Source organism: Nyctibius grandis, chromosome 4, assembly GCF_013368605.1.
Source record: "Nyctibius grandis isolate bNycGra1 chromosome 4, bNycGra1.pri, whole genome shotgun sequence".
NCBI lineage: Eukaryota > Metazoa > Chordata > Aves > Nyctibiiformes > Nyctibiidae > Nyctibius > Nyctibius grandis.
The window spans coordinates 81,604,953-81,626,697 of record NC_090661.1 but is presented as its reverse complement, the minus strand read 5'-3'; the positions used below and the strand labels follow the sequence as shown (position 1 = coordinate 81,626,697).

The 21,745-nt window shown below is 42.6% G+C and overlaps 1 protein-coding gene across 16 annotated transcripts in view; it reads right to left on the bottom strand.

Moving 5' to 3' along the window:
- CAMK2G (calcium/calmodulin dependent protein kinase II gamma) overlaps positions 1–21,745 on the bottom strand; it is a 123,119-nt gene that overhangs the window by 26,727 nt on the left and 74,647 nt on the right. For all 16 annotated transcript variants that reach the window (XM_068397557.1, XM_068397560.1, XM_068397562.1 and 13 more), the window contains exons 8-13: positions 20,850–20,933; positions 19,880–19,974; positions 17,124–17,246; positions 14,728–14,811; positions 14,017–14,059; positions 4,528–4,568 (exon numbers count right to left, since the gene is read on the bottom strand). In XM_068397557.1, the coding sequence (XP_068253658.1) occupies positions 4,528–4,568; positions 14,017–14,059; positions 14,728–14,811; positions 17,124–17,246; positions 19,880–19,974; positions 20,850–20,933 (470 nt within the window). The remainder of the gene's footprint in view (positions 1–4,527; positions 4,569–14,016; positions 14,060–14,727; positions 14,812–17,123; positions 17,247–19,879; positions 19,975–20,849; positions 20,934–21,745) is intronic.

Here is a 21,745-nt window from a genome sequence, read left to right as displayed (position 1 = left end):
CATCTCATGGTCACTACAACCAAGGCTGCCCTCAACCTTCACCTCTTCAACCAGACCCTCCTTGTTAGTGAGGATAAGATCCAGCAGCGCTAGAACTGGAAACAGGCCCTGCTAGAACTGGAAACACATGCATCCTCTCATATCAGTAGGGAAGGAAATTGCCCTTTGGGAAAAAAGGGAACACAACTGTTTCAAGTGCTGCCCTGAGACAAAAAAAAAAAATCTGTAACACTAACTACAGGGAGCCCAGACCCTGACAAGCTCAGAGAAAGGACATTCAGCATAAAGTGTCCTTAATCTTCACCCAGATGTCTGCCCCAGCCCATTCCTTAACCCGTCCTTCACCTTGCAGTGGATGGCAAATTCAGATTACAGGCAAAAAAAGGGAACAAGAAAGCAAGAAGATTTGACATCAAACTATCTAAAGTAAATTTTAAAATGGCAGCTGCACAATGTTGCTCATAAATTTAGAATCTTAAAAAAAAAATACCTGGGACCTACAGTGGTGGCCACAAGATACGTGGTATGTTACATGGCTCTGCAATTCGTCACCCAGTATCTTCTAGCCTCACTTTCTGGATTTGAAAGCAGAAAAGCATGTTCCTTGGGGATAAAACCTGGGCCTTGCTTGTGGCTACTCCATCAGCTCGGATCCAAATTCTGCCTGAAGAAAGTGAGTGCAGCGCTACCAAAGGTTTGGTGAGCAGGGACAATTTAAGATTCAAGGCAGTTTAAATCATTCATTATTTAAGATAATGGAAAAGTTCTCAAGTGCCAAGCTGATGAAATATCTACCAGTTAGCAGAATTAGTACTTGAAATAGAAGCAGCAGTGCAAAATGAAAACCAGAAATGCTTCAAATAGATTTTGGAAAGGAATTTGCTAGAGAGGGTCATACACATGGAAATTTATCAAAATAACCCCAGTGTGGACACATCTACATTGGAATAAAAAAAAATATTTCCTCCCAGTCCTCCCCCCTTCTGATTTAAGCTTCCCTCCTCCTTCCAAAATAGTCTGATGCAAGTAAAATCCATGCATCCCCATTGCTTTAGTGTGTTAGGCTTGCTTCAGCAAAGGATTAAAGCCAATTCCTATAGAAACAAAGACTATGTTTTGTTCTTACATACCTGCTGAACACGACTCACACTAGATGCTCATATCACCACATATGACTAATTTATCATTCTTCTCTCATTTATGCTAAATCAGCAACAACATGCTGCACCTTGCATCAGATATTCACCAACACACATTTCATGGAGTTCTTGGTAGTAAAGCACGAGAGAGATGTATAGGCCTCACTCACACTTGCCTAATATTATGTAATAGAAATTCCTACTGTGTTTGTCAAATAATGCAGGATTCTAGCATAGACAGCTCTGAACTGCTGCCAAAAGGATGGGAAAGTTACCTTGAACAGAAAGTAAATTAAGACAAACGGGGGATGTTTTATTCCTCAATGGGCTTAAAGCCGTTAATTTTTACACTAGTGTAATCATCAGTTTGTGGAAGAAATACTCTTTCCTTTCTCATCTACTGTGTGGATATCTGTGGCAACACTCTCATGGACCACAGTCACCCTAGGCCACATAAAGCCAGTGAAGAAACTGAAACATGTTTTCTCTCAAATCTCCATAAGGAATTAATTTCCAAGAAGGTTTTAAGAAACAAACAAACAAAAAAAAACAACCACCAAACAAACCAGGAATCTCCATATCTGGATGCAACATGAGAAACAGCCTAACCACATGGCATGTGTTCAGCAGCAGACTACAGTTAAGAATACAGCATGCAATGCTTGTTCTAAACCTACATCTGATGTAAAATTATTTATATAGGAATTGGCAGTGAAAAGGATACCACAGAGCTGAAAATCTGTTTGGTGTTCAAGTCATGGTATCTGTGCTCTGCACTACTGTAATGGGCAGAAAATCATAGTTTGCTACAAGTAATGCAAGACCAGACACTCTTAACTTCAACCAGTCACTGGCACAAGCTGTTTGTCAGAACCACCCAGGATGAGAAAATCAGTGGGACAAAAAATACAAGTTTCCTGCATAAGGAGCAATGCATGAAAAGCAGGCTGGTCACAATGGTGAGGCCACCAACCAGACAGTGACCAGCACAGAGACCTGCACAGCAACCAAGCATGCCAGTACTGCTCCAATAAGCAAATGGAAGTGGTAAAAGGCTACGCTTCCATGGGATGACTAATGGGAAGCAGCACCGTACATGTAGACAGTAGGGGCAAGGAAGGAGATAAGCATGTAGCCACAGAAATCCTACAACAGAAATGTTAAGGATGTACTCAAACACACACAGACCACTACCTGCTCTCTCTCTTGTCCAAACTTCGCACTGGGAGGAAATGACCTGTACTTTTAAAAGTCTGCATTATTGAGCAAGAGGGTTGCTCAAAACACCACCTTTAGAAAAAATATATAATTTCTTCCTGAGTTTTAAAGCTTACAGAAATGAGGACTCAAAAGCCACACCTGAAGACAGATGCTGTTTGGGGAAAACGGGAAGCTTCAACAACTCTTTTGAGGGCCCTCAGCCCAGGCTGAAAGCATGCGATGCCCCTCGTGGACACCACTCAGGTTCATACTGCAGAGCAAGACTGCTCTAACACTTAGGAGCAAGGAAGTTGCATGCAGACTCTTGACTGCAGGTCTCCGGTGTCATGCAGAAGTAAAGAAGAGGTTCCCAGAGCGCAACCCCATTCACCATGTACAGAGAATGCTATGCTCTCTAATCTACCTTCCACTTTATCACAAGCATTCAATTGAATATAATTAAGAACAACATATACTATGAAGAGTTGAAGAGTTGAAGAATACTTCAAATCAGCTAGAAAGGCAAATCCAGCTTTACTCTTTTCACAGAGGAAGACATGGTGTTCTCAATGAACCAAACACCACAAGCTTTCTATGGAGCTAGAAGTCTCTGACATACAGGTCTCCTTCTAACTACATCACCAGGGAAGCTCTGCCTCAAAACCTGTGTGCACATCACTTGTCCGTTTCTGGAAGATTTTGACCCAAGTTGTAGCACCCCCTGAGAGCCTGTTGGAAATCAAGAATCCTAAGAAGGCCATTTTTTTCTAGGTAGATGACAAAAACTATGTAGACATGTTGTTATCTGCTGCTTTTCCAGTTGCTTCTCCCCTGCCATGTTGGGATTTCGAAGCACGTATATGTTGGTTCTCAGTTCACAACATTTGGGATCATCCATTCTTATTCCACTGGGATTTTACTGTAATGTTTTCCATATCAACAGACAACTCAAACACACTTGCTGTATTAGTGTGCATGTGTCCAATGCATGTCTGCACAAGAGGCAAGCATGTGCAAAGGCACAAAAGCTCACTCTTGCAGGCACGTTTCAAAGATAAGTATCCTAGGGCAAGAACAGCAGTTCCACATAGCATTTTGGTCAAAAAACCCCAAGGACTTGGGTGTCGTTAGGGCAGAACACAGCAGAACTGCAAGAATGCAGGTTTTACTAGAGCAGCCCCCAAAATAAACACAGCTCCTCTGAAAACACCTCTTTTCCCAGCAGTCTGCTTGTATTGTGAGCCCTCTGGAAACAGAGCCTCATTAAAATGGAAAAGGGCTAAGAGAGCAGGAAAGAACAAGTGTGCTGGTCCTGTAGCGTGCATGTCAACCCCCCAGCGTGGGGAGAATGAAGACTATCCCCAGTGCAAAACCAGGAGATGAACTATTCCGCCTAACAGCTGTGGAGAAAGATTTGGACTTCAAATGGAAATGCAAGCAAATAAACTAAACCCTACTTTCCCATGTGGAGGATAGTTATCTTTTCAAACAGTTAGGGTAAGACAGTGCTCTAGCCCATAACTGTCTCTCCTCCAGTGCCAGATGGCAAATGGCTACTGCCTGCAACAACATACAGCCTTGGGAATGGCCTATTTGACCTCCCATTGAAGCGGGGAAAAAAATAATTCCCCTCAGAAGGGAACAGGAGAGTGCGTGGCCCTCGGGGATGTGGACCGAACTCTAACACAAGACTCAGTTTCCATTCTGTCCAAACATGAACATCTGGAGGCTCCTCCTTCCCACCCTCTTCTCAGCTCAACCTTCAGCATCTGTCAAAGAGGGGAGACAAAGAGACTTCCATGGGGTCTGCTGGGTATCATAAGTCACTGACAATTGCTCTGTGCAATTTCGATACCCAGAAGCATTCTGCACTGAACAGAACAGACTAGTCAGAGGCATGTGTCACACTTGAGCAAGTCCTTGGTCTTTCTAAGGCACAGCATTGACCAGTTCTCCATACTTCAGAGAAAGCAGAGAAAGAAATCTTGCTGGTACAATAGTTAGTTGTGTGATGTTAAGGTGCATGTAAGGAACATCAAGATCCCACCCAGGGCATCATAACAAGACACAATCCCAGCCACAGGACAGGGCTGTGGTTTTCCCCTGGAAGGGGATGGCTACCAGAGAGAGCGGCTGCCTTCTGTTCAGGTGGTTGGGGAGAGAGTGAAATAGGAAAGCAAAAACTTACCTTCACTCCATCTGACTTCTTGTTCAGCAGGCTTTTGGCAGCTGTGGAGAGAAGCAGAAGTAGGTCAGATTTTGGTTTCAGGAGTATTTTCTCTCTCTCTCTCTCTCTCTCTCTCTCTCTCCCCCCCCCCCCCCCCCCCTCACTTCCCTCAAAACTGCATGAGACTTCAGAAGGACTACCATCCTTCTAATACCTCTTTACAGCAAGAAACCTGGAAGATAGACCGAGTCACTCATCTAATCCATCCTGATAGCAGAGGGTCACCCATCCTATCTATTTTTCACCTAAATGGGCAAAAACGCTCCCACTTTCACCAATTCAGGAAGACCAAGCCTGAAATAAGACTTTAGAGCTCCTCTGTTTCAATTCTCCACTAATATGCTGTGACCCCATCCAGAAGTGCCAGCAGTTATAGGGGGAAAAGCTAAAAATATCTGCCAGATCTTTGCAACAGGATAAACGCTTTACCCTGAAGTGCAGCCATTCACATAACAGACTTTGCTTATAAGGGGGACACTGATAACGCAGAGGCTTTCTAATTACTGCTATTCACAGTTACTCTGGGGAGACATCTGGATAGCTGAAAGGAAGAGACTGGAGAAGTGCAAAAGGCAGTGTCTGACAACTGTTTTAAAAAAAAACCTAGGAACTAGGCTGAATTTCTTCATTGAAAGATAAAGATGCTCTGCTGTGCTCAGCTTGAACAACTGGCACTATCAATGAAAGCGAGAGCCTGATAAGCACAGACAGGGAGCCCACAACAAATGCCTGGCAGAAGGCAGAAGGCACGCTTGGGACTACGAGGGAGCTGCTCCATCTATTACAGGAAAGTGGTATGTTGACAATGACTGTCAACAGCAAGACCCCATCTACAACCTCAACAGACAGAAAACATAGCTGGCCTACTCACGAAGAATGTATTCAATTGTTTCAGCTTCTGTCGACAGCATGCCAGAGACCTACTGGACCAACACACTGATACGCCTCTCCTAAGCAGCTGCTGGGAAGCATATGGGTCTGGGTGCTTGACCTGGATTTTAGCCCCAGCAAAGATGAGGCCTAGGTAAAAGGCAAGTCCTAAGACAACACTCCCATGACTGTTGAAATGCTTTACTCCCAAAGACATGCTGACCAACTCGCGCAGAGTGCTCAGTCTCTCTTTAGAAGCAGCAACATGAGGCAAAAATGTTTTTGCAATATCCAAGCAACTGTTCAAGTTTTATGTCAAAAGCATTTTCCACCCTGTCTTCCCCTACCACATGACCCTACAGATACAGATTAACTAGACAATATTAGCTGAGCTGATGCGAATGACTACAGTGTCTCCTCACAATAAAGGGGTGGCATCCCATATAAGTTTATTACAATCTCTGGTCTTCCTAATTCTACTATCTAATGCAAGTATAAAGCTAGATATCAGGATTTTGTCTTCATTACTGCTCTCAGAAACCACCCAAGAACACTGGAAGTACCTCATGCAGAGGTTTTCCGAATGTGACATGTCAAACCACAAGGCTCCAACATGCACACAGGAAGGTGGGTAGACAAGTTGTCCCAAGCAACTCATCTGCCCTGAACCAGTTTCTTTGCTGAGTGTACACATACTAAAGCATTGCAAGAGTGGATCTAACAGATAAGTTCTTGCCACCTTCAAGGCATGATGAAGGAGACCAGCTTAATTCCACATGCAAGTGAGAAGGAGAACAAGGTGACCATGGGGTCAAAAGGCATCCAGCATTTATACCACACATACGTTAAGACATCTCACACAACAACTGTTATGGCCTTACAACACTTCAGAAGGAGTAAAGGATTCTGCAACTTAACAAATATCACAAATGGGACATCCTTGAAGTGAAAAAAAACCATCAGAGAAGGGAAACAGCACCACCATATGTCCTGGGAATGACCCAGACACAAGCTGGGAAGCAATGTTTTTCACACTTTCTGCAGTTTCCCCAGAACCTCACATTTGTCTTTGTGGACAGAAGACAGCTAAAATCATGTTCTACGGCGTTAAAGTGAATTCAGCCAAGGCGCCCTTCTGCATGGTCCAGCACTATGTAATACTGACCCAGTGCTCCCCAGTGCAGCCTGCCTGTCTAGCCCCCTCCCCTGCTTATATCTCTGAACGGCACACACTATTCTCCCACAGGCCTGTCACCATCCCAGCACTGCAGAAGGAAACTTGGTCTGTGGTGTATTTAGTTCATCCATCATACTGTGGTTTGTAAGGACAACTGGAGAGCCTATGAAATGCACTTGCAGGCAAAGATGACTGCAGACACCTCAAACAAAAGGGAGGCATGCAGATTTACCCACAGGTCAACCCATACATGTTATAAGACAGAAATAAAAGGGGATGCAAGCAGAATTTCTGCAGCAAGTGACAGACAAGACTTCCTGTAACAAGAATCCTTTTAGAAAACAGGGAGCACCACCCAACATGCAGCTTAGCAAAGAGACAACAGGGGGTGGAAAATCCAAGGACACATGAAGGCAGTTTTTTTTACTGTTCAGGAAATGGTCTTGTATCCATGCTCTGTGGTTCTCCAGGCATGAGATACTAATATTTCTTTTCACCATCCTTTCCACTTCCTCTACACATTAAAGGGATTAAATTCCCTCTTCTCAGTGGAGTTAAGAGTTCCTCTGTAATGAAGCAAAACAAAGGCACACACTGCTAACCTGGTAGCTTAAAAGCACGGTTCTGCTGCTGGTTTAATAGGACACCCCCCAGTTAATCTCTGAAGAGAAACACTAAAGGCCTCCCCTGCACACCCGCCATATAGCCCTCCCTCTTCCCACATTTCTCAGTTGTGGCCTCCATAGGAAACAGCCTGGGCTCTGGACCACACTCCTGGCAGAAACACAAATCCCTAAAGCTGAACTCATCAGCAATAAACACTAGACACTCTGGATGTACCAGAGCCAAGGGGAGGCAGTGGAGGAGGGAATTTTCAAGAGGCACTGAAATACCCACTCCAAATACAGCCATGGGTAGTGCCTCCCCTGCCTGCCAGCCCCAATCTTCTTCCAGTGAGAGCAGCCCTTTGCCCAGCCTGCCCTGGGTTTGTCCTGTCCTCAGTTGTCAACTCTCAGTTACGTTTCTCATCTTGGCTAAACTTCCAGAGAGTATTTTTTGGGATGCAGAGATAACACTGAGGTTGCTTTTATTAAGTCTGACTAATTCATGATGCTAGTTTTACACACAACCCAAGTTCTGGCTTCTAAACACAAGCACTTACACCATGAAGAATTTTGGACTTTGCTGAGACTCGATTATTAAAATAAAAATCATATCATACCAACACGGAATTCCCAATGACAGAGTTGTGGCTTGTCATTCTCCTATTCTCAGTTCAAAGAAAGTCAGATTAACTAATTCTCAACTTGATGTCACTTCTGGGGCTCCCCAGAAACCAACCGACAGTCAGTATATAGCCACAGAGAGGCACCTCTGGCTACCATTACAAACAACGCTCACGAATGCAGTGTAACTTCAAGAACATCTATTTATTAAGGACAAGACAGAGCAAAGACTGATGCTTAACTCTGCCACAATGGCTATTTAGGCACAAGCCACTCTAGCAGCGGCCATTTAAACACAGCAGAGTGGTTTCACAGAGCAGAGGGGAGTTGTTGTTTTGTGTTCTCTACCCTCACTTCGGTTTCTGTCTCAGCAGTCCCCTTTCTTTTAGATTCTCCAGTGACTTGCTATGGGAACTTGTTGCAATAGCAATTGCACAGGAATGCTGTACACTAAGTGAGAGACCAATAAAAAGACAACCTATTTGCATGGGATAACTGTCTGACAGAATTTACAATGTGGACTCTTTCTCTTGCTGAAAAGTTGATTTTTTTTTTTTAAATCCTGCTTTGCTATTAACTCCCTCTGCTCCCTAATTGATACTACTGTTCCAGAAACATACCTGAGCAATAGACAAGCAGCAACATTTAACATTTCTCCCCTCAATAAAAAGCCTTCCATGAGGGCTTCTATTCCTCAACAAGACTAGAGTGATTCTGTTCAAAGAACTTCTACAGGATAAACAAAGGGTCATGAAAACCAGTCAGTCACTTCAAAACACTCCTTTTAAACAAGCAGAGAGAAAAGGGTAGAACCAGGTGGAAATGCAGGTAAAAACCCCAAAACATTAGGTAATGCAAACCTGTATGTGATCTGGACCCAAAGGACCTCTAGACATAGCAGACACCTTCTTTCCCATCCAATTCATCTCATCAGGCACAGCCAATGCCTAGCATCATGCACATAACTTCCAATGCTTTGGGAAAATCTCAAGGGTAGACAGTGTTTTGAAGATGCACACCCATCTCCCAGATGTGCCCCAATGGTTTTCAGAGAAAGATTAAAAGAGGGAGCATTTACTAAAACTAAAGCCTGAAATACACAACCCAGTGGTGTTCTCTTGGCACGAGCCACAGAGCTCCCACTTCTCCCACTAGTGAATAATGGAGAAATTGCGTGGGAGCTACGTGATTTCCTTCTGCTTTTTTCACCTCTGCCAGCCTCAGAAAACCAAAACATTCTCCAGCAAGACTATGTACAAAAAGCCAAAAACCAGGAGCCAGCCTGATAGTTTGTGACATTTCAATTAATGTTTTCAAACACCTTCCTGCCAACGCAGAAATTTCACATCCTGAAAGACACTCTTTGCAGGTATGCATATGTATACACACAAACAGGAGCAGAACCTTAAACGGTCGAAACAGTTTGAACACCCATCCTAGACCTTCAAGCCTGAATGCCCCAGTCTGTCCCAAATTCAAGAGGTGCTAAAAATATGAGAGCACCTCTCTTGCAGTATTACAAAAACTCCATGTCCTGACAAACCAAGAAGTGAAGGGGTGAAGGGCAAACACCACAAGAAAAGGCATTCACAGAGCTCTCCTGAACTTCACGGAGAAGATGACAAAAGTAAAGGAAATTATTATAATAATTTAAATCCACTTTTGATGATAAATTAGATTCTCAGGCCCTAGTGACAAACACTTAAAAGCAGCAATGAAACCCATGTGATTCTGAGAAGCTGCAAAATGGAAATTTACTTCCTGAAGTACACTTCTTCAGCAGGTCCACACTGTAGTAGTTGAGCACCATTCTCTGAAACCTCTGGCTGTTTCTTAAGCAACTTAGTAGATACAGAGAAATCACTTAAAAACAACTTAATTTTTCATTAAATGTGACCTCATCTTCTGCTTCGGAAATGTGGTTTCCAGTGATTCAATATTCATTTATTCAAAGTTCTCTGGAAACATCTTAATAAATTTTTTCCCTCCATATTTTCATCGTTTGAAGTCACATCAGGAGGTTTGTGTTTACACGAGAGTCAGGTGATATAAATTTCTGGTCCTGAATGGGTATCTACATAACTAAGACAACACAGCAGAAACTTCAAATATATTACTCACACAATTTTAACTTTGGTTAAAGGAAAGAACCCAAATTCCAATCTGAGTATAAATATATATATATGTATACACACACAAAATAGCAAAAATTCAGTTTCACAAGCACTTCTGGAAGGCAGGTGTAACAGGACAGTGAAATATTTCAGTACCACTTCATTACTTGTATGATTTCCTTCTTCGTGCTCTTTAGTGAGCTTAAAAATGTCTCTGTACAGGTTACACCAAACATGCACAAGCATATTCAGCCCTTCTTTACTTACAAAGCACTCTGCTTCCTGGATCTGCCTCCAGCCTCTCTCAACCTCACCCACCTAGTTAACCACCCAAAACTTCACAATGGAGAGTTAATAAGGATCTGTAGAGACATGTAACAAATACCAGCTATTGTCACAAGCTGCCATAACAGCTCCCTCACAAAACTGACTTGAGCAAGCATTGACAATTCCCAAGTAAAAAGCTCAGCAGAAGTTAAAGATAGAGGCTTCAGGCATAAGGCTTAATTACCTGCAATGTCTGCCTTAGGATCTATTTTGAACACAGGGTAGCACACAGGACTTGTGCTGAACCACTTGAGAGAAGTGAATTTCATGGTGTGAAACCTTATTGAACAACCCCTCCCCAAATTAACAGTCGTGATCCAGTTAGGAAAACAGTACTAAGAATTTCACGTAGTCCACTTGTAAGTCTTGCATAAAAAATAACTTATGGAGAAAAGCCACTTCTCAGCACTTTGTGAAGATGGTTGTTTCTAAGATGAAAACCAATTCTGCCCATCCTTTCACTCAGTTTATAAAAGGCTTACTTACAGAGTTTTATTTACATAAATGACTTCAGGCATCCTTAAATACTGCAACTATTAGGAATCTCTGAAAGCCTTGCCAACTTTCTCCTACCAATAAATTTACATTGACTTCTCAGAAGGTGATTTAGGAGTTTCTTGCATATGACCTAATCAATTGATTTACCTTGGCTGTACTTCTGTATTCTATAAGTGAACGCAGATCACATCAGTGTCTGCTTGGATCATCTGAACATCAAAAGCCACAAGTGAGCACCCAAATCATCCTGTGTGTACCCTGGTGTGACCCCAAAGATCCCACAGCAAAGTTTAGATTGTAATGTTCTCTCCTGCAGCTGCGTGAATATCTACCAGAGTATGGACAGAAGTTACAAACCCCTTATTATAGCCAGGTCTCGATTTCCTGACTTATACTGAAGGGAATGCAACTCTATCTGCTTTTAACAAATAGCCTACAGATGACCTGAGATACAATCTTTTAAAAAGAACCATGAACAGCCAGTATTAAATTGTTGAATATACCATAACCAGGGAAAGAAGCCAGATCACATTCCTTTATCTTTAGGAACTGTCCTGGGGCAAAAGATACCTAGCAAGCAACAGATTACCCACAACAGAACAGAAACTTTTTTTTTTTCTTTGTAAAAAGTAAGATTTTTGGAAAAAAAAGAGAAAGACTACTGCTACAGACTCTTGAAGCATACAATTTGTCACAAGCTAAAAACACACTGTCAAATGAAGGAACTCCACATTACAAAATGCTTGATGGAGGAGACAGTAATGACAACAGGATTAAAGAAGTCTTCTCATATTTCCTGCAGATAGTACTATCACACCTAATTAATTGATACCAGCATCACATGAGCCTTCGTTTTCCTCTTGGTTCAAAACATCTGTGAAGAAGCTTTTAGAAGATCACCCCCAGACAGGAAGAAGCTTCGCTTTTCATAAATCTAGTCCCCTGTCTGCTGGGAATGGGGCTTTTAGAGGCCCACAAAGCAGTGTCACCCAATTAGAGAAAATAAAAAACCCTTAAGGTGTTTAGGGAAAGAAGCAAGTACTATTTCAGAACTTTTCAAGTGCAGTTAGATGACCTGTCATGATAAGAAAAGTCTGAGCTCTACCCAAAGTTCCCACATGGACTTCCTGACTTTTTACTTTCAGTTAGCATGTACTTATTTTCAGTTCCAGCAGATCTACGTATTTCAGCTGCAGCAATTAAAAAAAATCTAAGTAAATTAAAAAATAATGAGAAAAAAAGTCAAGCTCATATTATATACAGTCCTGCAAAGAAAACAAGAGTAGCTGATCTCCCCACTTTCAAAACACATCAAAATACTAGGAATAGTGACTATCTGCAGAAGCTATAAATGCTTTGCATCTAAATTCACAACATTTCTTTCTGGACAGTTTTTCCAGAGTGTCTCATTGCCTGGGATCACAACTTATATTCAAAGCAGAACTCAGTGATACTGAGAACTCTGCACTCACTATGGGCCACCTAGGATTTCCTTTTCTTCAGCTGTTAACTGAAGCGGATCCAGCAGCTTCAGCCCTTGAGACAGAGAAGAATGAGCAGAGCCAGCCTTTTCCTCCTTAATACTAGCTCAGGGAATAAGTGGATGTATAGGTCACACACCATTAAGGAGAACCCTTCTCTCAGGCATTTGATGTACTCAAAATCTGGGCCACGGGAGATTTTCTTACCCAAGCACTTGTGCAGCTTCATCAGAAGTGACAACATTTGTAGACTAAAAATGAATCTAAAACTGCTGTTTAAAAAAAAAAAAAAAGCCTGGCTATTTCAGAATAATCAATTAAATAAAAACTACCTGTGTGAATAGATCAAAACTGTTCACACCAGCAGAAAGCCCAAGAAACGTTAAGTTTCGTACAGTCCTGCAGAAGCCCTGCCACTGTGCCACAGCTCCTCAAACAGTTATTTCAGAATCATTCTCAGAAAAAAATGTATAATTTTTAAGTCCTGTCATAGCACAATCCTGGGACAGGTGAATAGAGAAAATTATTCAGCCCCTTTAAGGCCAAACTATCAGAAATGCAGTAAAGAGAAACTGCTGCAGCCACAAGTAGTCTGACATATTGGCACAGGTTCACCTGAAAGCAAGAACCAAAGAAAAACTGTTCTGAAGTTGCTGAGTTGTCCCTTAATTGTAGCTTGACTTCACATCCTTTAACTTTTTTTAAAACCACCATATGGGAGGTTAAAAGTGCTGCCTTGATTTCATAAAAGAATGTACGCATGAATGCGCAGTTCAAATGCTGTGATGATCATTTCACAGAGGTTTTCATTACAATTAGAAGTTTATTGTAACATCACCCAGAATATAAGTATTAGTATCCACCATTAGTAAATGGCCAGATGAAATTAATACACTTCCATTTCATTCATCATCACTTACAATCCACACAGCAGACTTTCACTTGAAAGTAACTGTAGTCAGGTGCAATAAAAATCTGACTCATGCATTCAACAATTGCCCTTTTTAAAAAAGAAAAAAAATGGCAAAGAGGACAAAGAAAGCAAACAATCCCATAAAGTAAAAGCACTTGCCAACAGAGGTTTTCCACACAAATGGAAGTGAACACAGATAAGACTGCGTCATCTAGATGTGCTGAGCCAAGACAATAATCTTCCAAAAAGCACTGATTTGCATGTTGAGATTTGCATTTTCAGTAAGTGCACTATGTAATGCAGTTGGGTGGGAGCCAGACTACCAGTCATTAAGCTTAAAAGGATGAAAACCACTTCTGAGACTCCAAAAAGGAAAAGTCTTAATAGTTAGATGCTTCAGACCCATTTTTGATGAGTCAAAGTAATACAATGCCCAATTGTATTGGCTCCTGTCCCTATTCTCACCAATATTATTACTTGCTCTATGTCTCTGCTTCAGGTCTAAAGGAATCACTGCTGCCTAACAAGAGTTCTTGACTCCTGGTTTCAGATGGGAAAGCTAACAAATGCCAGCTAGAATTTCCCCAAAATAGTTTGATAAAATATTATGAGAGGATTGTGGCAGCTGACTTGTCTTCTGTTTTGTACCAGACTACAGCACCCCAAACAACTCACCTCCTATTTCACACTGGTCACCAGCCATGACAAAGCGACCATCATTACCCCATGATGAATTGTGAGCATGTTTCCATCCCTCCTACTCAACCCCAAAATGGTTAAAATATGCCCTGACTCACTCACACAAAATATAACCAAGGAAGGGATGGGAACAGTGAGAGCTTACCTGAAAAATTCCGAGACACAAGCATCGTTGTGAGGATTGCACCCTGTGGGGAAGAGAAAGCGGTGATAACAGACAGTGTCACTCACTTCAGAAAGGGGCTGGGTTGACCCACGGAGAACACAGTGCATCAGGTGCCAAAGTAGAGGTATCCCAATGCTACCCTGGAAAGTCCTAGTGTATTCAGGATTCTCACATGTGGCTGCTAGACCTGACACAGGACGGCTTGGAGTCCTGCCTTTCTAGAGCATCAGCTAGAGGCCAGGCAGGAGAGCCTAGGAAGTCTAAAACGGCACTAAGAGTTATGTTTAGACGCATAGTTGCTTCCTGACTTTGGAATAGCAGTTAGCTGCTCCATGCACAGGCCAGAGGCTTTGCCCTAGCTACAGGCAACTGATACACTATTACTGGGAGGCCAAGAGTGATCAGAACTAAAAGCCCCAGAATTTAAGAACTAGCTGCTCTATTTCTACTTCTTGCAAGAAGTAGAACGGGTGATTATGTAGTAGAAGAGGCATGGGAAACTTACAGCTTCAGAGAAAGAAACTACCCAGCTCCTCAGTACACTTCTTTAGTACCCTGTACTGGAGGACCACATAAGATACTTCACTAATGTTAGTGAGCTAATCATAAAAAAATATTGTTGCTAGGAAGGCATTAACCTCAAATTCAGAGGATTAAAAACAAACTTAAGGCAAACTAACATATACTTACCTTTAGCTTCCTTCTAGCATTGAACTTTCTCAAGCATTCCACAGTCTCCTGCCTGTGCATCATCGAAGCGACAGTGGATCGTTGCTGAAAAACAGGAACAGCAAAAGATCAAGAACATACCCTAACTGAATCGGACAAGGGCATTTTCTCCACTTGCACACAACCATGACATGCAAGCTGACATTGCCAAGCCTCTCACCACTACATGGCTGCAAAACACTGCAACCAGTTCATAACTAACTTCCCAATGCAGCAAGACATGTTAAGTCAAGGTTCAATATCACAGGACTGCGCCCAAGAAACTCTATGACTGAGGTACAGGGGAGAATCAATGCTCCCTGTCTCTCAGGCAAACAAATGGATCAAGACAGTAAGAAGACAAAGTCAAATGAACAAGCACACCCATGGGAGACTGAGTTACAGGTATTACAGAAAAGATGTGGGTTGCATTAGTTACAGCTCTAAGGGAAAATTCCAAGCAGTAAGTGAATACCAGCGAGTGGCAGCCTTCCTGGACGTGGCAACTCCCTGAATGGAAGTGCTTGACTAGCAGAGGCCTTGGCATCTTTGCATAAGTTTTGCAGAAATAGATTTTCAGTGTGTAAGAATAAAGATCATATAGCTCTATTGTACCAATGCAAAAACCTGAGCATAACCTCTATCCAGTGATGCACACCTGTCACCCACAGTAGACTGGGATCCCATCAGCTGCAAAAAGAGAACTTCCCAGAAGTATTGCCAGTCATTGAGAGCACATGAGGAAACCAGAGACTGATGCTGCCAGGCGTTTAGAGTACATGAGGAAATCAGAGACTAATGCCCAAGTAGCTGTTGCTCTTGCACAGAGCCATGAGCCTGAATTCCCTTTACAAGGACAGTGGGTGAATGACTAACTTGGCAGATCAGTGTGTATAAACCCTCCATTACCTTTCTCCTGCTTGGAAAAAATTCTGCAATACCCAAAAGAACTGTAAACCATGCTCATATTCAGCTAGTTTCATGGGAAGTCTCTGCTTTGATCCTGTCAGCAAAGCTAATCGCCTGCTGCAAGACACACAGCAGTGTGGAGGAAGAATGTAGTTAAACTGTCTCCTTTAACAACTTTGATGGTCACTGTTCATTCAGCCTCCTTAGGAGTGACAGTGATGCCCAGTTGTTCAATGTTGGCTTAAAATAGTCAGGACAGGTACTTCAGAAGTTCAGTGATGCTACGAAACTCAGCGTCTCAGACAAATGTTAAGATTTCCTACCACATTTACTTCAGAGGAACAATACATCTCCAGAAAGAAAAGTTAAGCTGCACACACAGAGACTGCAGAGCAAATGGAAACAACACACTCAACAGGAGGCAGTTTGGGTGAGAGGCCGAAATGGCTGTGAAATGAAATCAAACTCCCCATAACTCAGAGAAGGAAAGCCTCTCTTGAACCACTCTGTATTATGTTGCCACAGGGAGTGAGCTATCGTAACACAAACAGCTTTGGTTACAGGCATTGGCACAAAAGTTAAATATACAGGAACTGCTATTGATTACAAGCATGCAAGGAGAAAAAAAAACAGATGCAAAGTCTCAGCTAGTGTGAAGTTCTGACTTCAAGGAACTTGCATCACTTTAGAGCAGACACTACACTCCTGTTACACAGGTGTTCACCTAAGTTTAAATCGCTAGTTTGTTTTGTGGCAGAAGGAAAAAACCACCACAGTTTCTCAAGAAAAAATGAGCAAAGGAACACACTAGACACCCTAGAAAGCAGAAATAAGCTATGGTATTACAAAAGCATCTGGTTAGACTTAGGTGGAATTATTTCATCCTGCAGAGATAAAAGGGCACCATTGCTGCCCTCCTCTATGCCCACTCCCAGCTGCATTCTGGAATTTCCTTGCCAACTTTGCAAAAGACAAAAAATACTCATGTGTGGTATCTGGCAAGGCAGAAACTACATACACAGAACAGCAAAAGATTTTTCGCCGATTTCAGGTTTACAGCCAGTTAGCTGCAGCAGAGCAGAAATGTTCTAACATTGCAGAGATGCAATGCAATAAACTGAAGTAGAGATGAAGAACAAAGTGATCCTAAAATACTTTGTCTGATGCCAAACTCCATTTGACATTTTAGGATTATATGGATTTCAAGAGGAGGTGTGGGGAAAACCAGAAACTATGGACATTCACAAAACTTCTAAAAGAAAAAGTTTTTTATTTTTCCTAAAGTGGCAATAAAAGCACCACAGCATGACAAAGTTGGCTTGTTGAAGGTCAGCCTCCAAAAAAAAAAAAATAAAAATAAAATCACATTTTGAAATATTTAAAATATTCTGGGCTCCTCTGCAGCTAAGTCTTGACATGTCAGTTCAGGGTAAACCACAAATCAAACTGTAATAGAGGAAAACACTTACGCAGACCCATGGATGTTTGAGAGCCTGGTCAGCTGTGATGCGCTTTGCTGGGTTTATCGTCAGCATCTGGTTGATCAAATTCTTTGCTTCGGGAGTCACAGTGTCCCACTCAGGTGATGGAAACTGAAAGAGGAAGAAGGAACAGATGATAAACTGAAAATATCTTCTACTGGCAGAAGAGATTCTCCCTCCTACACAGCTGAATTACAGCTTTTGCCCTTTTGATATCAGGGCTAAAATATTTGCAAAACCCATCAATTTTTGTGAAAACCCACACTGAACAAAAACCGTACAGAATCCAGCAAATGGATGGTACCAGACAGCAGGACACACCTGTACCATTCACCAGACACAGGCAGGAGGGTTAACAGTTTAAAAGCCTTTTAGGAATCACTCAGACCTTTGAATTTCTTTCACACTCAACAGTCAAAAAAGTAAAGTCACAGATCTTTTTAGCTGAGTTCTGACATGAAAAACACAAGCACTATCTTTTTTACCCCACCTTGCTCTTTCTCCAGCTTGCTAAAAAGCCGTAACAGCATATGCAAAATCACAAACACTGAACTACAGCAAAACCTCATGAAAGAAAACCGCTAACAGCGAACATCCCATCAGGTATATTTTACCCACCATAAAGCACAATATCCTGGAACAATACCAGTCACTTCTGCATAGCAACCCACCAGCAAGTTGTTAGCAAGCATCTACTGTACCAGAAATCATCACTTGGGGAGCAAGAGAGATGTAATAGTGGATGGGAATATAGAAGCATGGAAACGAAGAAAAGAATCTCAAGTATTTCAGTTGCTGATCATCCATGAGGGGTAACTGCTCTCTCCTGTAATTCCACTAATGATAAAGCTGAGATATTTATGCTATCCTCCAGATGCTTGCATGTGGTATAGATTACAGCATGCTGAGATTAAATGCAGTATGTCTCACTCCTATGAATCTACTGTACAAATACAAGTAAACTTGAGAACAGAAAGGTAAGTGTGCTATTGGGACAAAAGTTCCCCGTCTTTAAGCAGGGGGAAGATTGATCTATCCTGAGAACATTTCCTTACAGTACTACAACATTTAGAAAAAGTTTACCCCATCTCTTTTCTCCTGCATTTTGTGCGTTGGTCAGTTGTGTCATAAAAATATACCCACCATATCTGATTTGCATATAATCTTATTTCTGCATTCTCAGGCCTCAGCAAGGCATTATACAATTTGTTCTGCAAACGTCGCAAGAGACTACTCAAAAATTACGATACTGAGCTTTCAGCCAGGACGCTTTCCCTCCACCTGAACTCTGAAGTATTCATGGTGATGCCTTGCAAAACCCCTATCCAACAGCACGAAGTCCAATTCACAGCTGCCACTTCCTCTATGGTCAAGAGATAACAACAGACCAGTCCAGTGCATACTCAGTGCTGGGGGTAAGGACACCAGGGGCAGGTACACCAGTAAAACTTGAGCTGTTTTCTACCAGGGAAAACAGGGGAGAAATCTACTGGAACTTGTTCATTACAGGTAAGAATTCAAAAACAGCAGGTAGATAGGAGGCATCAGGCACTTCACTCCTGATGACTTACAGAAAAGGTTAGACATTTAACCCCCGAAGTGCTTTGAAAATCCCCATCGATATAATTAGAGCAAAAACACTTCAAATGAGAACAAGCAACACAAAACCAAGAGGGGCAGGAAGGCAAGAGAAGAACACAAGTCCATTTAAGGCTATCAAGTACAAAGACATCACTGTCCTTTCACTCAGGAAGCCACTGAGCCAGGACATGGGGTTAGGCAGACCTTTGCTCTCACCAGTACAGCTGCTCTCATGGTCTCAGGCACAAAAGCTGGGGGGTAACCGGGGTCTAGCAGAACCCTCGTTGTTTGTTTTTTTTTTTTAAAAAAAAAAAACAAACCACAAACCACAAGACAGCCCGCAAAATGAACTCCCCAACTTCCTCTTGATATTCATGCCCACAGGCTTTGAGCTAGGATTTCCAGGAGTTCCTTCTTCCCTCCTGAGCCTCTTCTTACATGGAAGAATTTGTCAAACATTCAAGCTGTGGTACCCAAACCACATTTTACACCACCTTTGCTCCCCAGTACTAACCTCCTTGCTATTCCTCTCCTTCAGGCATCTCTTTACACCTCAGTTTTGCCATGCTCCGAGGACTGTTCCATGAACTGCTTGGCTTTTTACCAGAGCCTCCAACCCACCATGCTGATCCCCATCACAAAACCACCCCTCCAAAGGCCCCTGCCATTCAGTCTTCTCACTGGGCTCCACACTTCCCACGGCTGGAAAAAATTCCATTATGGCACTGATGAGACCAGAGGCCACAAATTAGTCTATTATTCTACAGAATACTTCCCCATACTTTTAGCTAGGCCTTGATAAAGACAAGTTCCTTCATTCTACCTTCCCTCTGCTTCCCTGAAAGAGTCAGCATTGGCTAAATCTGCAGCACTTCGTGATAAATGCACTAGAAGACATCAGTTCCCACCCTCTGCATTTCCAGCTCTGCATTTCCCTAATGATCAGCAATGTCTTGGTGCCCACTGCGATGCTTTCCACATGTCCTTTCAGCGGCCCCAAACAGGACTGTATCCCAGGCAGTGAAGACAACAAGGTGTATGAACATGCCAAACATCACTTTGCACAGTAGCTTGGGGCCTGCTGCTGGACACCAAGTAAGATAGTGCCATGTTTTGGATGACTTCTACACCCATGCAGGTACTCAGCAAGAAAGTGCCCTTACGTCATAGGCTCCGGCTTTGATCTGCTGATAGAGTTTGTGCTGATCTTCATCCCAAAAGGGAGGGTACCCCACTAGTAATATGTACAGAATCACTCCTGGGAGGGAGAGACACAGATACACTATGGTTAGGCTAATATGCCAATTATTCCTTCAGCCCCTCTTCCTTCCCTCTTGACAGTCCCCAAGGCAATGATTGCTCTATATCTTCATTTGACATCATATTTAGCCTTCTGAGGTAGAAAAAGACAGTACAAACCTCTCCTCTGCTGAACCTCACCCTGGCACTTCATGTTCAGCTCTTAACGCCAGCTGCCAGGAGACAGAACAAGGTGTATGATGTCCTTCTACCCTCCTCTGGCTATCATGGCTGGTGAGCCACAAATCCCAGCTGCTCTCAGAATAAAACGAAGCCACATCCCCTGGGGTTGCTGGGCAGCAAGGGACTTTTTAGGAAGGACTAGGTTTTTAGATGCTTATTGTGCATGGTCTTGGGACAAAAACACCACTGACAAAGCTAACACTCTTGGCCTGCAGAGAACCATTTAGTTCACGTCAGACAACACTGCTATCACATATCTTTAAACTTACTGGTTCCAGACACATTTAGACTTCATTTTTTCCTTTTAAAAAAATCAGCTCTCTTCAGTGTTTCATCTTCTGCATAGTTAGTACAATAAGAAATTGCTACAGTTATCTAAACAACTGACTGTGCAAAGCATAGACAGGTCCTATCTCTTGAGTGTCAAACATCTGATAGGTGGCCTGAGGAAAGGATTGGGAGCCAGAATCAAATGAGTTCAGGCTCCAGTATTAACTCCATCTACACAAGGTGCTTATCCTCAAGTGTGCCTTCATCTCTCCACCCAATAAGAAGCAGCACTGCGCACCCTCCCAGCAACAGGTTGTAAGAAATTCCTCTTCTACACAGAACAGTGTTGTTTAAGTGTAGAACGTTTTGACAGTGTCTTACCACATGCCCATATATCCACCGGTTTTCCATAAGGATCTTTTCTTAAGACTTCGGGAGAGAGGTAGCCTGGAGTGCCCGCAAACCCTGCCAGGAAATGGATGACATGAAGTACTTACAGTACCCAAGCAGAAGAGATCTTGCCATATCACAAAACCCAGCAGTGGTAACCAACAAATTCCAAAACCCATTTCCCACCCTTCATCTTTTATTTGCTAGAGCTACCTCTTGGTAAACCAACAGAAAGAGGGAAAAAAAATAGAAAATCAGATAGGATCGACTGTCTAGGTATTGCAGGAAAAACAGAAAAGAAAGAGGGACCGTGTTAACCAGCTGGGCACAAAGTTGTATGCCAGGCCTTGTATCATTGTTACATATAATGGCTTGGAGTTTGAAAAACACAAGACACAGACGGGACATATGCCATTGCCAAATGGTGTGGGCAGACCAGGAGAAGCAGCCATCTCTCCAGAATCTCTGCAGCACTGCAGAGTCTCAGAGCTGATGTTTAGCCTGAGAAGGTCTCATTTCTAATTATGTTTTAGCTAAATAAAGATAAGGCCAGATCCAAATGTGTCTGAGAAAGGCCAGGTCAAATGCATTTCTGCAAAATGACCAAAGAAAATTCCAGATGTCTACAGTCCTGAGCAGCAGGGAAGTTCAGATCAGGGTCTAAACTTAGCAGCTGCATCATCTCTGACACTAGCATCTACTCTAAACTGAGAAGAAAAACAGAGAAATACATAGCCATTTTTTCTATCTTTTCTCTATTGCACCTAGGCTCATGCCCAAGGACCCAGAGGCTGAGATGCCTGGAAAGGAAGCAGCAATGCCAAATACACACAAGCGTGCTGGAAGACTCAGGGAAAGTGCAACTCAACCAGCCACCAGGAAAGGGG